This window comes from Natator depressus, chromosome 1, assembly GCF_965152275.1.
Source record: "Natator depressus isolate rNatDep1 chromosome 1, rNatDep2.hap1, whole genome shotgun sequence".
In the NCBI taxonomy this organism is placed as follows: Eukaryota; Metazoa; Chordata; order Testudines; family Cheloniidae; genus Natator; species Natator depressus.
The window spans coordinates 231,922,484-231,936,521 of record NC_134234.1 but is presented as its reverse complement, the minus strand read 5'-3'; the positions used below and the strand labels follow the sequence as shown (position 1 = coordinate 231,936,521).

General features: G+C 43.6%; 1 protein-coding gene across 4 annotated transcripts in view; it reads left to right on the top strand.

Annotated features, from left to right (window-relative positions):
• BCAT1 (branched chain amino acid transaminase 1) overlaps window positions 1-14,038 on the top strand; it is a 101,866-nt gene that overhangs the window by 61,338 nt on the left and 26,490 nt on the right. For 3 of the 4 annotated variants that reach the window (XM_074937852.1, XM_074937828.1, XM_074937844.1), the window contains exons 3-6: window positions 1,328-1,528; window positions 2,612-2,668; window positions 4,433-4,543; window positions 6,086-6,205. In XM_074937852.1, the coding sequence (XP_074793953.1) occupies window positions 1,328-1,528; window positions 2,612-2,668; window positions 4,433-4,543; window positions 6,086-6,205 (489 nt within the window). The remainder of the gene's footprint in view (window positions 1-1,327; window positions 1,529-2,611; window positions 2,669-4,432; window positions 4,544-6,085; window positions 6,206-14,038) is intronic. The other variant, XM_074937836.1, reaches the window with a different exon arrangement.

Genomic DNA, 14,038 nt, shown 5'->3' with positions numbered 1-14,038 from the left:
TACATGCTTGGCTTTGAGTACGTGATAAGTCCCATTGACATCAACGGTTAACCAAATTCCTAAAGATAAGGTTGTGTTTAAGTGTTTTCTTGGGGACTATATTAGATAGATAGATAGATAGATAGATGGCTAGTTTTAGGCACCCAGGTTTCAAAATATTGGTTTTTATTTTGACGTACAGCTTTTGGTGATATCTTTTTCATGGTTGGTTGATAATAGGTTTTCAGTAGAATCCTTTCTTGGTTTCATGAAATCATTAAGCAGAGCTATTCCCTTTAGAGAGTTCACTGTTGGCAGGCTAAAAGTTCCTACAAAGAGAACTGTAATTGTTGTGGTCAAACTAATGCATTGTAATACCTAGACAAGTCTTATCAGGATTGAAAAAACTTCTGGCTCTTCATGTGCTTTGGCTCACCATTCATTTTACATCTAATACATTATGTAAAAAGAATAAAAACAGGCCATTGTTTAGTAAAGGCTTCCTGAAAATCAGATTGTTTAAAGAGAGACTTTTTCAAAAGACTAAGACCAAATTCCTCTTGCTTTGGAAAATATGTGTTTCTAAGTCTGAAAAGCCAAGTCCTCTGCAGAATCTGCGATGGCTGGTGCTGAACCATTTCTACCTTCATGCATCTGTGATTTAATTGCACTGTATTTTTAAGTATCAAATAAAAGAGTGACACTTGGAGCCATGAGTAAAGGGCAGTGCATAGCTGTGCCATGAAGGCAGTATGACTCAGAGTGACAATCCTTTTCTGACAGATTACTTTCCCCTCTGAGCCAGCTGAGCTGTGCTGGTCAGCATGCTATGAGAAGGTCGCGGGGGAGAGGGGAAAAGAATAGAGAGAAGGCTGTGCCCTAGTCCTGCTCTGCTCCAGCCACTCTTGCCCATCTGTGTATGCAAGGGGAGTAGCGGCCCCTCAGAGCCTGCTCTACTCTCCCCCTCCCTCCACCATGATGCTGGGAACAAAAATGCACCTTACTTCCCTATGTCAAGTCACAATCTTCCTTTATATGAAGAAGTCTTTGTATCCTGGAAACATGACCTTGCAGGAAGATTTTTGAATTTCAGTTTCTGTCATTAAATAATTACTGTCTGACTTTCCCCGCCCCCATAATTTCCCACAACTGTTAAAATGTAAATAGATAAAAATAGAAAAAGTGTTAAAGTTAAGCCTTGTTATCTGTCAAAATTGTAAAGCAAAACATTGCATTCTCCCTTGCCTATTTATCGTTCTGTGGTGACTGATGCACAAGCACTTTTAATCTACTTTTGAATTATTTTATTTTTAAATACTCATACATCTTTGTTTTATGTTTCTTCCAGGCTGCAGACTTAATTATTAACCCAGCTACCACTTTCAAGGAAAAACCAGACCCTAGTGGTTTGGTGTTTGGAACTGTTTTCACAGACAACATGCTGATAGTCGAATGGTCTTTGACTTCAGGATGGGAGAAACCTCATATTAGGCCTCTTGAGAACCTTTCATTACATCCAGCCTCATCATCTCTCCACTATGCTGTGGAAGTGAGTACCAAATGGATTAGGCAATTACCTTTTTGTTACTAGCTTTTGAAAACATTATATCGTAATATGTTCTAAGTACCGTTACTGTCTTAGTTAGTTAGTACTGACCTAATGTGCTGAGTTAACACTAGTGTCACTCCAGAGTAACTCCATTGGCTTTGGTGGAGTTAGTTTTGATTTATATTTGATTAACTGAGGGCAAAATCTGGCTCACGGTTTCCAGTTCACCTTACTTCGTACTCTAGTGTGACACTGAAATGGTCTGTATGAGACTCTAGGAAAGTTGATGGTATTAATTTGGGGACTGGGCATGCATACTGAAAAACTGATAGAAGGCATTAAAGATCCATAGCTTGGATTGCAGGACACACTAGACAGATTCTTGTTTTTAATTCCCACTTGTTGACTAGTTCTCAGGCAATCTTACAAGATTAAAAATAAATGTATTAGAGCAGAGACCAAATAGCAACAAGGAGCTGCCCATAAGGAAGTGAAATGTTAACAACCGGAAGCCAGCGTGGTTAATAGTTTTCAAAAATGCTTAGCTGTCAGTGTCTAAAGCTGCCTTTTCTGTGTCATTGGAGCGGCTTGTGCTAAACTCTTGTCTGTGTCAGAGCATCAGTAGGGGCACATTGAGCTATCTAGGAAATACAGTGAGAACATTGGCCTGATTCTCCTTCCACTTCAGCATAAATCAGGAGTGACTCCACTGAACTCAGTGGAGTTACGCTGGTGTAAAAGAGAAGAGAAACAGGCTCATGGCTTTTTCTTTTTTTGCCTGGGAAACTCCTCTGAGCCGCAAGGCTCTGGCCTACCCCATTTTTTCCATTCAGTCAACTAACCTTCGAGGATCTGTGTTATGGTTACAAGTCCCTGTGGCTGAGGAGGGCTAAATATGGCTCTTGATTGGCCCAGGGAGCAAGAAACCACGCTGGAGTCCCAAATTTATGTTTCACTCATAGTAGCATATTGCTTTAGTGCTAGGCCTGTGGCCCAGTCTGAAATCATTGCTAATATGAATATGCTCTTATTTTTTTTCCATTTTTTATTCTTTTTACTTTTGTTGCATCACGTTTCCTCTAGCCAAGAGGAGAGACAGAGGAGAATCTGGTCCCAATGGTGTGGCTCAATGAATACACAGTGGGTATATTAAAAATGATGAATTGATGAATTTGGCATTCCCTCCCTCCCTTCTCCTTGCCCTCCATGATACACTGTGATATCCTGGATCTGCTAGCCTCTGGATCCAGCTCCTGTGACTTACAGATGCCAGATGATATAGTGTGCACACATTTGCAGCCCTGCAACAGTTTGCAGCAGCAAATTGTATAAAAACTAGCAAGCAATTACAGCAGTTGCTTTTATTAGAGCTGGGCGTTCCCAGAACACACCGCAGGTACTCTTTCTTTAACAAGTGAAAAGGTGTTCTGTGCTCTGAAAAGTGACAAGCATCCATCCATGGAGAAAAAGATTTAAAAGCTTGAGCAATCTTTATGTTGCAATAATGATGTGATTCTTGCTTCTCTGAAACCACTGATCATATCTTAGACTAACATTCCTTCCTCTTTCTCTCATAAAACATTCTGTAAATGCATATTGGGGAAAACAGCTGTTTTGTAATAACCACAATTTGGCACAAGAAGAAAATTACAGTATTAGCTGATTGCTAGTCCAGTAAAAAATCCTATTAAAGTTCCTCTATCAGCTATGCCGTGATTTATTAAAGGTACATTTTGTTCTCTGGCTACAGTGTCAAATTTTGTTGTGGGATGGTTGCCTTTTAAATTTGTGCAAGAAGTTTTAATGAAGTGGAAGCTGGCATGGTCCACAGCACCGAGAATGGTGTTGAGAAGCAAGATGCCCTAAGTTCTAATGGTGGCTCTGCCACTTAATTGGTGTACGGCCTCGGGAAAATCACTGAGGCTCTGTTTATACTACACTGGGTTGTCCTGTGACCCAGGTATGACACAACTAAAATTTGTGGTGTGGACAAGACCTCACTGTGTCCTGGAAGCTGCATTAAAGCCTTTGATAGTCCTCTACTGTACTAACCCTATGGAAAAGTGCTGTGGAATGTAATAGTGATTAAACCATTTAGGTTCTATAGAAACTACTCTAAAAAACAACTCATAGAACTTAAAGAATTGTATTGTTTCAGTATGTTTTTAGAACTATTCGGTCACAGGGATGTAGTTTTCTATTACATTCTATAGGATGGTCCAAAAAACTATGGGCTAGATTTCCCCAGTCTGTTCTCATGGTTCAAAGTAGCTAGATTCTGACCATAAGAATTCTTGAATTCTTCTTCCGGCATAAAGCTGAAGGAGCTGACTTCTGTGCCACCTGTGTCCTCCGCCCGTTCCACCCTCTCTCCCCACATAGGGGTGTGTTGGGAGACAGATGGAGCAAGGGCCAGCTGAAACAGGATCAAGGGATTCCTTAATTTTCCTTCAGCATAGGCACGCATCAGGTGGAGCCCTAAAGGAAATTTATCATACCTTGTTAAATTCTATAGGACTTTTCCATAGGGGAAGATGCTATTTGGGATCGGTCCTAGGCATTAGTCAGGGTATGAGGGTATCATAAAGTCTCACCCATGCTACAAATTTTAACTGTTGGAACCAGCTCAGGATAATGACATTATCACCAAAGTCCCCAGGGACAGATTAGTGTAGACAACTACTCTAGCAGGTAGTAACATGGGAGTAATAATACTTATCTACCTCACAGGGGTGCCGCAAAGATTAATTAGTTAGAATTCATACAGTACTTTGAAGATGTAAAGTGTTTATGGAAGTGCTAAGCTCTGTTACTTCCAAAGGGCATGTTTTATTTTTGTATTGGTGGTCATGAGATAACCCAGCACAATTTTCATTTGGTTCCTTTCTCCTTTTGGGTTGGTAGCTGTTTGAAGGGATGAAGGCTTATCGAGGAGTGGATGGTAAAATCCGCCTGTTCCGCCCAACGCTCAACATGGACAGGATGCTGCGGTCAGCGGCGCGAGCAACACTGCCAGTATGTAACTGAAGCTCATTCTTTCCTTGGCTTAGGAAAGCATTTTTATTTTTAGGGTGTGAGGCTTTGAAGTACGCAGGAGCTATAAACCCTTGCTGACTACAAAGAAAATACAGTACTTCCATTTAAACCTTGTTAGGAGTCTTGTCATGGTGAAGAGCGCATTGTAGGGAGCCAGTGAAATGAACTCTTCTGCTAGATCAGTGTTTCTCAAACTGGGGGTCCCGACCCAAAAATGGGTCACAAGGCTATTGCAGAGTGGTTGCAGTATTGCCACCCTTACTTCTGCGCTGCCTTCAGAGCTGGGCGGCTGGCCAGCAGCAGCGCAGAAGTAAGGGTGGCATGTTGGCGGGGGGAAGTGTCATCACATCCTGAAATATTTTCAAAGGGGGGCCCGGCAAAAAATAGTTTGAGAACTCCTGTGCTAGATCATTGGCACAAAGATGGAGGTTCATTTTCTCCATCTTTCCTTGCTGCCCTTCCCCACTGATGGAAATTAAAGTTCAGGGGATTAATCAATCCTTTAGAAACTGAAGGCATATAATACACACATCCTTCTAAACATTTATATACAGACAGTGGGCCAAATTGTACCCTCTTTTACAGTTATGGAAGTCCATAGGCTTGCACAAGTAGAATTTAACCCATTGTTTTCAGTGGCTGTCTTCAAGGTAAGAGTTTTATTTTTTGGCTCTGCTGCTGACTTGCTTTGTGACCTTAGTCAAGTCCTGTAGCCCCTTGGTGCCCCAAGTTTATCACCATGCTGATGAGCTTTAGTAGGGCAAGTTATGTGTCCTAATAGTTGCACCCTGGCCTGTGTGTTCCTTGTCATGTTTGTTATGGTGATATTATATACAGGAATTCTATAGTGAAATGTTCATCATTATCCACAATGCTCTGAAAATTCACAGGCCTTAAATTCTGGTCCAAGCTCTGGGAACAAACTGCTGGGATCATCCAGGTATATATCACTTAGTCAATACCCTGCCACTGAGGGGCGTTGGGCATTGGTACACCTTGATGCCTTCTTTTTTCTGCCTAAGGCACACAATAGTGTTGTCTCCTGTGGGCTGTAATATTTTAGTCTAATCCAGATTACTGGGCTCAGTGCAGAGGGAACTGTGTGGGTTTAGTGGCCTGTATTATACAGGAGGTCAGATAGGTGATCTGGTGGTCCCTTCTGGCTTTAAACTCTGTGTGACCCTGAAAAGTTAGGGGATTGCCCATACACACACTGAGTTCTTTGCACACACTGAGTTCTCTACAGTGTGCTTTGTACAACAGAATTGGAGGTGAGTAATCCCACTGGTTCTTTATTTGTGTTTGTGAAATATATTTCACAATATCATGAAGGATCTTAAGACGGCTCATTTTTTGGCACTTAAAATCACGTGGCCTTTTCCCTTGTATCTTATTACACACCAAGGGTGATGTTAGAATCATGTGGACTTCTATAGCCTGCGAACACTTCTTCATCATGATTAAAAGTTCCCATTAGAGTGTTTGCATAACTCTCTCTCTTTCTTTCTTTCTTTCATTCAGAGTTTTGACAAGGAGGAGCTATTAGAGTGCATCCGGAAGCTTGTGGAAGTGGAAAAAGAGTGGGTCCCGCACTCTATGTCTGCAAGCCTGTATATCCGCCCTACTTTAATTGGAACAGAGGTGTGGAAAAAAAATGTTTTCTTCTGAGTTTTATATACATTTTCATTGCTTTGTTCTTATCTTAACCTCTTGAAATCCATACCGTGTAATTGGCCATGGCAAGGAGACTAAAATATTTAATTCTCTTTCTACAGCTGGAGTGGCAACCATATTTTGGCACTTAGGCTAGAGCAGTGATTGTAAGCTTGTCAGGGCAGAGACTGTCCCTTATGGTTGTACAGTGCCCATCACAATGGGGCCCTGATCTCAGTTGAGGCCTGTAGACCCTGCTGTAATACAACTCATAATAAACATTCTATACAGATCTTTTTATTTTGAAGCATTGGGATATATTCACCAGTATTCTATGGCTGATTTGTGTCTCTCTGGCCATGTACAGTTTCTATACATTTGGTTTAACAGGCCAATCAAATTTGGTTTATGGCACCTTTGCATTGCCAGCAGAGTGCAAAGTACCCATAATGCACTAGTGAATGTGGTGCCACGAGTTTTATGAATGGCAGGCCTTGCTTGGTTAACTATATTTTACTTTTTTTCCCCGTCTCTGGTATGTAAATGATTGCTTTCAAAAGTAGCATGTTAGAAAATAGATTAACCACATTTGGCTTCAATGGAATCTTATTGCTTAACTCCCCCCAATACAAATCAAATGGCATCTGTTCTTTTTTCTTCCTAAATTCATTTAAAGTGAATTTAGTGGTCATGAAAGGTGCTGGCCTGGCCTGGACAGATGTCCTTTATTTATACATCGAACATATGTAAAATGGGCAGCATCAGCACAAGCTTGTACGCCTCACCCACATCTTGGAGTGAAGATCTCTCAGGGGGACGAGACAGTTCAGTCTTCATCACCCATTCAATCATCAGCCTCTTTTTCTTAGTCTGCCAACAGAAGAGATAATATAACTTGACTATCTGGATAATCAAGGAAAAACCTAAACCTTTTTTGCTTTTTAAGAATGATTTGAGAAGTTGCTATGCCCTTGGCAATATCTGTACTATAGTCTCATACACGTGTTTGTTGTATGTTTGTATTTTATATTATATATATTAAACCAAAGACCTTTTGGCCACCAATTTGGAAGCACTGGTGTGGTTGGATTTTTTTGTTCGTTCAATGTGGGACCCTGTGGCAGCTTTTAGTCTGGCACATTTAAAGCAATGTCACAGTATAATCTCTCCGACATATTTGCATGTACCTTTTTTGTGTTTGTATACATACTCATCATTCCAAGAGTTCCATTCATACACCACCCTTCCCCGTCATACCTCTGAATACTCACTAATCACAGTATTCCTTCCATGTCCTGCTTTTCTACTACAGATTGGCTGGTAGGTTTGCACTCACTCCTGCTGCTGGAGCATAAATGCATCCAGGTTTCACCAATTCAAAGAGGAGTCAGAAGTTTGATAACAAATCATGGTCTCTTTTGTGGGTTCCCCACGGGTTGCTGCCAAGTGATAGGCTTGCCAAAGTGTGATAAACTGTATTATAATTGTAGCAGAAACAGTAAAGCAGACTGTCTGTTTGGCTGCCAGTGAGAATAGTGTTATCTTTATAAATTCAAGTGAGAATTATACAGCTAGCAGAACATATAAGCTAATTTCAGTGATGGGAAAAATCTTTAACAGTGTTTCGTCCAAACCATTTTTCCAATGATTGCCTACCTGTGACTGTTAAATTCTCTTTGCCATTAGCACATTGATTTACCTAGGAAATGCTCCACTCTGTGGAGCCTCATTTTACTACAGCTCATTTACATTGAGCACAGCACCATCTAGTGGACATATTTGTTCAGATTATTAGGTGTAAGACAATTTTTCACTTGGTCTGTGTGAATGATTGTAAATTTTTTTCTATGTACAATATTTCAGTTGAGGTTTTGTAGGAAAAGGAGACCAGCTAGTTACACAGCAATGTATGCATTGAAATTTTGAAACGTAAGTTAGAGAAAAGGCTATGGGAGATATGCATGGTAATTCAATGACTGAATGTCATGGTCTCCCACTGGCAAGGTAATTTAAAGACCAAAAGGTAATTTAAAGTTGTTCCCCTCTGGAGGAGTCCCAAGTGCTACTCTCTCATAGGTGAATTTTTCCTCATTCATGGATGAACTTCACCTGCATTGCAGCTCCTCTGTTTGCATGTACACAAATTGCTTGCTGGTGTGATTGAAGCAAGTCTACAATGTCGGTAAAACAATTTGGATACAGGGAGTTGATTCTTATGAACACTTTAGTTTCTTGTAAGTTTTCATAAGAGGGAAAACTTTAAGGCTTACTGGCTAGATTATAGGACTAGGAATCAGGGTGTGATTGCTGTTCCCAATTCTGCCACTGATTTCCTGTCTGTCCTTGGGTAAGTCATTTCATTTCAATTTCCCCATCTGTAAATAGTCTTTGTAATACTTAGCTGCCTTACAAAGGTGTTGGGACTTTGTTAACTTAATGTTTGTAAAGCACTTGCAGACCGTCAATGAAATTATCTCCCTGAAGTAAGTGCACAGTATTAATATGAAGTGATTCTTCAGTGTGGGGCTTCATTAGGTAAATAAAGTGCTCTAATTGTTTCAGGTTAGTCCACACTGATTGGGCCTTTACCCATATCAAGCAGAAAAATTGCTCTGACTTGCAAAAGGTAAACAACAGAAGAGGTCATTTCACCAGCTCCCAACAATGACCTCTTCACCATGACAAGACTCCTAACAAGATTTAAATGGAAGTATTGTATTTTCTTACTGTTAGGCAAGTTTCTATCTGTCTTTTTGTTATATACAGAGGTCCAAAAAAATGGGACTAATGTCATAGTTACTGCTTCCACACAGCCAGTTTGAGCATGGTTCACTCAATCCAGACTAGTGGTCTGTCAAATACCATGTGGACAAGCAATGGCACTTTCAACAGATTTTAGACTTTGCCTGGGAGCAAACTCTTCACCCCTGGTGATGATGGCTCCATGCATGAGAGGCAAACTCTCAAGGAGGAAGGAGCCTGTAAAGCGATTGTATAGATACTCTAATAAATTCACAGAGGATTGGTTCTTCATATACATATGACAGCCATTAATATGTCCCTTGAATAAACTTCTGAATTCTTGCAAGTAGGTTATGATGTGGCTTCTATCAGTACTTTAAACTTACTAACATTACAAAATTACAGGCAGGCAGGGCCAGTTGAGTGCTACCCCTAAACAAAAAGACACCAAGAAACTGGACTGTTTTGGAAGAAAGATTTATTCAATGGGTAGCCTTCAACTACTATCTCTAACCAGCAAGCTTTGGTTGTCTTTGGGACTCCCTGGCTAAATTTAAAGACTCCCAGGGCCAATATTCAAGGCAGGAGTTCACTATCCTCTTGGAAGAGGGAAAGAATGTGGTCAGGACTTCTCTCCAGGCAGCTCTGGATGCAGCCAAATCAACAGCCAGGACAAAGGCTTCCACTGTCACCATGAGGCATCGTTCTTGGCTCCTGTCCTTGGGGCTTCCAACAGTTCATCCAGGACCTCCCCTTCGAAGGCTCCTTTCTATTCTCAGAGCAGACAGACACAAGACTTCATGGCCTGAAGACTCAATTGCCATCCTACGATCCTTAGGCCTTTATGCTCCGTTGGCTTCCAGGAAGCACTTCAGGTCCCAGCAGCCTCCTTGTTTCTCAGCATCTCCGAGACAAGAACCCAACAAAAGAAAAGGGAGATGTTATAAGTGGCACCAGCAGCCACTCCTGTCCACCCCAGCCTCCCAGCTGGGGTCTCAGAGGTACTCTGGAGGGCCCAAGCAGGCCTTTCGAAGGTGTGCCTAAGGGCATTATACCTGTCACTGCTTCAGATTCATCTCCCCTTTTATTTTTGGACCGTCTGTCCCACTTCAGCCCAGCGTGGTCATACATAACAGTGGACTGTTCTAAATACAGTGACAGTCGGCTATACCCTTCAGTTTTTATCCCTCTCTCCATCCCACCCACCTTGCGCATCTCTCTTCAGGGACCCAAAATCTCACAAGCAACTCCTCCTCCAAGGGGTGCAATCCATCCTCTGAGTGGGGGCTGTGGAGAAGGTTTCGCAAGATGGAAGAGGAAAGGGGTTTTGCTTCACTTTGGGATTATTTTCCTAATTCCAAAGGCTAAACGGAGTCTCTGGCCCATTCTGGACCTGCGTCGCCTCAACAGTTATCTCAAGAAATTGAGGTTCTGCATGGTCTCCCTTGCCTCTGTCATTCGCTTCGTGGATCCAGGAGACTGGAACGCTGCCCTCAACTCAAAGGACACATATTTTCACATTTCTATCTTCCATGGCCACAGAAGATTTCCCAGGTTTGTTGTGGGTCAGCACTAGTACCAATTCACCACTCTTGCCTTTGGCCTATTGGCAGCCCCCTGGGGGGTTTCACTAAGTGTCTGGTGGTAAGAAGAACAGGAGGACTTGTGGCACCTTAGAGACTAACAAATTTATTTGAGCATAAGCTTTCATGGGCTAAAGCCCACTTCATCGGATGCATAGAATGGAACATATAGTAAGAAGAGCTAGATATAGATATCTCTATCTATATATATATGAAAAGGTGGAGTAAGAGGCTAATTAAGACCTTTTCATGTTCTCTGTATTGTGGCAAAATACCTTGTTCGCCTCAGTAGGCTCAGTCCTTTTTAGCCTTGGAGACTCAGGTTTGGGGCAAGGCAAATCCTGAAAGGTGGCACAGGGTCCTGCTACTCCTCTCCTCAATCAGTCCCTTGTGCTTGTTTTCCTTCCCTTCTGGGGAGCGAGTGCAGCCCTCCTACTGGGAAGGCCTGGTGTCTTGCTGCAAACAGCCTACTCGCAACTTCCCTGCTCCTCTCACTCCCTCACCCTCCCTCTCCTACCACCCAGGGGAGGGTTTAAAAAGGTCCCAAGTAGTTGGAGTCAGCTGAACCTAATTGGGTCCCTAGCAACCCCTTTTCCAGCTGAACCTTATTGCCCTGTGGTTCTCTCTCCTCAGTGGATAGGGAGGGTCCTTTTAATCCCCTGGGACTAATTACTACCCCCACTTTGTAGCTGTTTGTCCTGGGTTAACCACAGTGTGTGTGTGTGTGTATATATATAGAGAGAGAGAGAGAATATGTATGTGTGTACGTATGTATGTACATATCTTCTTACTATATGTTCCATTCTATGCATCAGATGAAGTGGGCTATAGCCCAGGAAAGCTTATGCTCAAATAAATTTGTTAGTCTCTAAGGTGCCACAAGTACTCCTGTTCTTTTTGCGGATACAGACTAACATGGCTGCTACTCTGAAACCTGTCTGGTGGTAGTATCTTGACAACTGAATGATCAAAAGTTGGTCAGAGGCTCGAGTTCAGAATAACATCAGCATGGTCCAAACCACCTTCTGAGCACTGGGCTTGCTGATAAACGAACAGAAGTCAACTCTTGTCCTGGCTCAGAGTATAGAATTTATTGGGGCGGTGCTCAACTCAGCCCAAGCCAGTGCCTTCCAGCCAGAGGCCTGATTCCAGACTATGTCATACCTGATATTCAGTGTCATGGTCCACCCAATTACAACAGCTTGGGTTTGCCTGAAGCTACAGGGGGCAACAGCTACAGCGACATGTACTTAAGTGGTTCAACATGCAAGACTGCACCTCAGGGACCTTCAGATGTGGCTAGTGTCAGTATATTCCTGGAGCAGACACCTCTTGGACTCCATGCCAACAGTTCCTCCCCTAGTCCTTCACCTCCCTGGAATGGTGGAAAGACCCAAGATCAGTAATGATGGGTATGCCCTTTGTTATGTCTCAACCACTGGTAGCTTTTAATCTTGGACACGTCAGACCTAGGGCAGGGAGGCCACCTCACCAGCCTCAGGCCTCTGGTCCCAAAAAGAACTCTCCCTGCCCATAAATGTCAGGGAGCTCAGAGCGGTATACTTAGCTTGTCAAGTGTTCCTTCCCCAGATCTCAGGCGAGGTGGTGCAAGTCCTGACAGACAATAGTGCGGCCATACCTGCTATATCAACAAGCAGGGAGGGGCCTGATCTTCGGCCCTGTGTCAGGAAGTCATCTGTATATGGGACTTCTTCACGAAGCACTCCATTCATCTCAAGATGTCACATCTCCCAGGAATCCGGAAAGTACCAGTGGATCATCTCAGCAGATCCTTTTCCTCTTACCATGAGTGGTCCCTTCACCCGGGGGTCACCAGGTTCATCTTCCAAAGGTGGGGGCCTCCCCAGGTGGACCTGTTTGCTACCAGACAAAACAGGAAATGCCATCAGTTTTGCTCACTGCATGATCACATCCTGGGCTCCCTCTCTGATGCTTTCCTCACAGATCTCGTATGCTATGCCTTTCCCCCAATCCCCTTGGTTCGCAAGGTCCTCCTAAAAGTCAAACAAGACAAGGTGAGAGTTATTCTGATAGCCACTGGTTTGGTACGCTCCTGAATCTCCCAGTAGCAGCTCCACTCTTGCTCCCACTCAGTCTGGATCAAATCTCACAGGACCGTGGCCGGTTGCTTCACCTGAACTGAACCTCACGTCCCTGCACCTAACTATATGGATGCTGCATGGCTGATCCCAGAGGAACAGGCTTTCTCGGAACAGACCTGGCAGGTCTTGCTAGGTAGTAGAAAGCCGTCCACCAGGACTACCTACCTGGATAAGTGGAAATGCTTTTTGACATAGACGTCTCAACGAGCTTTCTCTCCGTCTCGATCTTCCCTTCAATCTATCTTGGACTACTTGCTCCACATAAAGCAGCAGGGCCTAGCCCTCATGTCTGTCAAGTGCTTAGCAGCCAGCTCAGCCTTCCGCCCACTGGTGGATGGCAGGTCAGTGTTCTCCCACGAGATTATGGTACAATTTCTCAAGGGGCTGGAGAGGCTCTGTCCTCAGGTCCCCAAGCTGATCCCGCAGTGGGACTTAAATGTGGTTCTGTTGAGACTCATGGGTCCCCCCCTTTGAGCCGCCAGCATCGTTCCCCCTGCTGCTTCTGTCTTGGAAGGTTGCCTCCTTAGTGGCGTTTGCCTTGGCCAAAAAGGTCTCTGAAATCAAGACCATTACATCAGAACCACCTTACACTGTGTTCTTCAAGGACAAGGTCCAGCTGCACTCTCCACCCTGCCTAAGGTGGTGTCACAATTCCATAGCAGCCAGGCCATTTTCCTGTCCGTTTTCTTCCCGAAGCCTCCCAAGACCTCTGAGGAACAGCAGCTTCACTCATTGGACATTATGCGGGACCTCGCTTCTTATATTGAGAGGATTAAACTCCTTATAGCAATAGTGGAAAAGATGAGAGGATGACCTACCTGTGTCAGCCCAGAGGATCTCATCCTGGATAGCTGCCTGTATTCGGGCTTGCTATGAGCCATCTTAACTGTTCACTCCACAATAGCCCAAGCTTTTGTCAGCAGTGTCCCTCTCATAGGTCCCAACACAGGACATTTGCAGGGCTGCAACCTGGTCATCAGTACATACCTTTGCATATCACTATGCCATCACCCAACAGGTCTGGGATGATGCCACTTTCAGGAGAGCAGTGTTGCTGCCAGCATGTGCATGAACTCCAAGCCTGTCTCCAGGGATACTGCTTGTGAGTCACCTAACATGGAACGGACATGAGCAAGCACTCTACGAAGAAAAACTGTTACTACCTTTTGTAACTGTTGTTCTTTGAGATGTGTTGCTCCGGTCCATTCCACAACCCACCCTCCTACCCCTCTGTCAGCATTAACAGTAAGAAGGAACTGAGAGGGTGCGAGGCCGGCGGCTCCCCTTATACCAGCGGATGAGCATGTGGCTCCAGAGGGCACGAGAGCCAGCCCAACGGATACCCCACTGAGGGAAAAATCTCTGGCAACGGT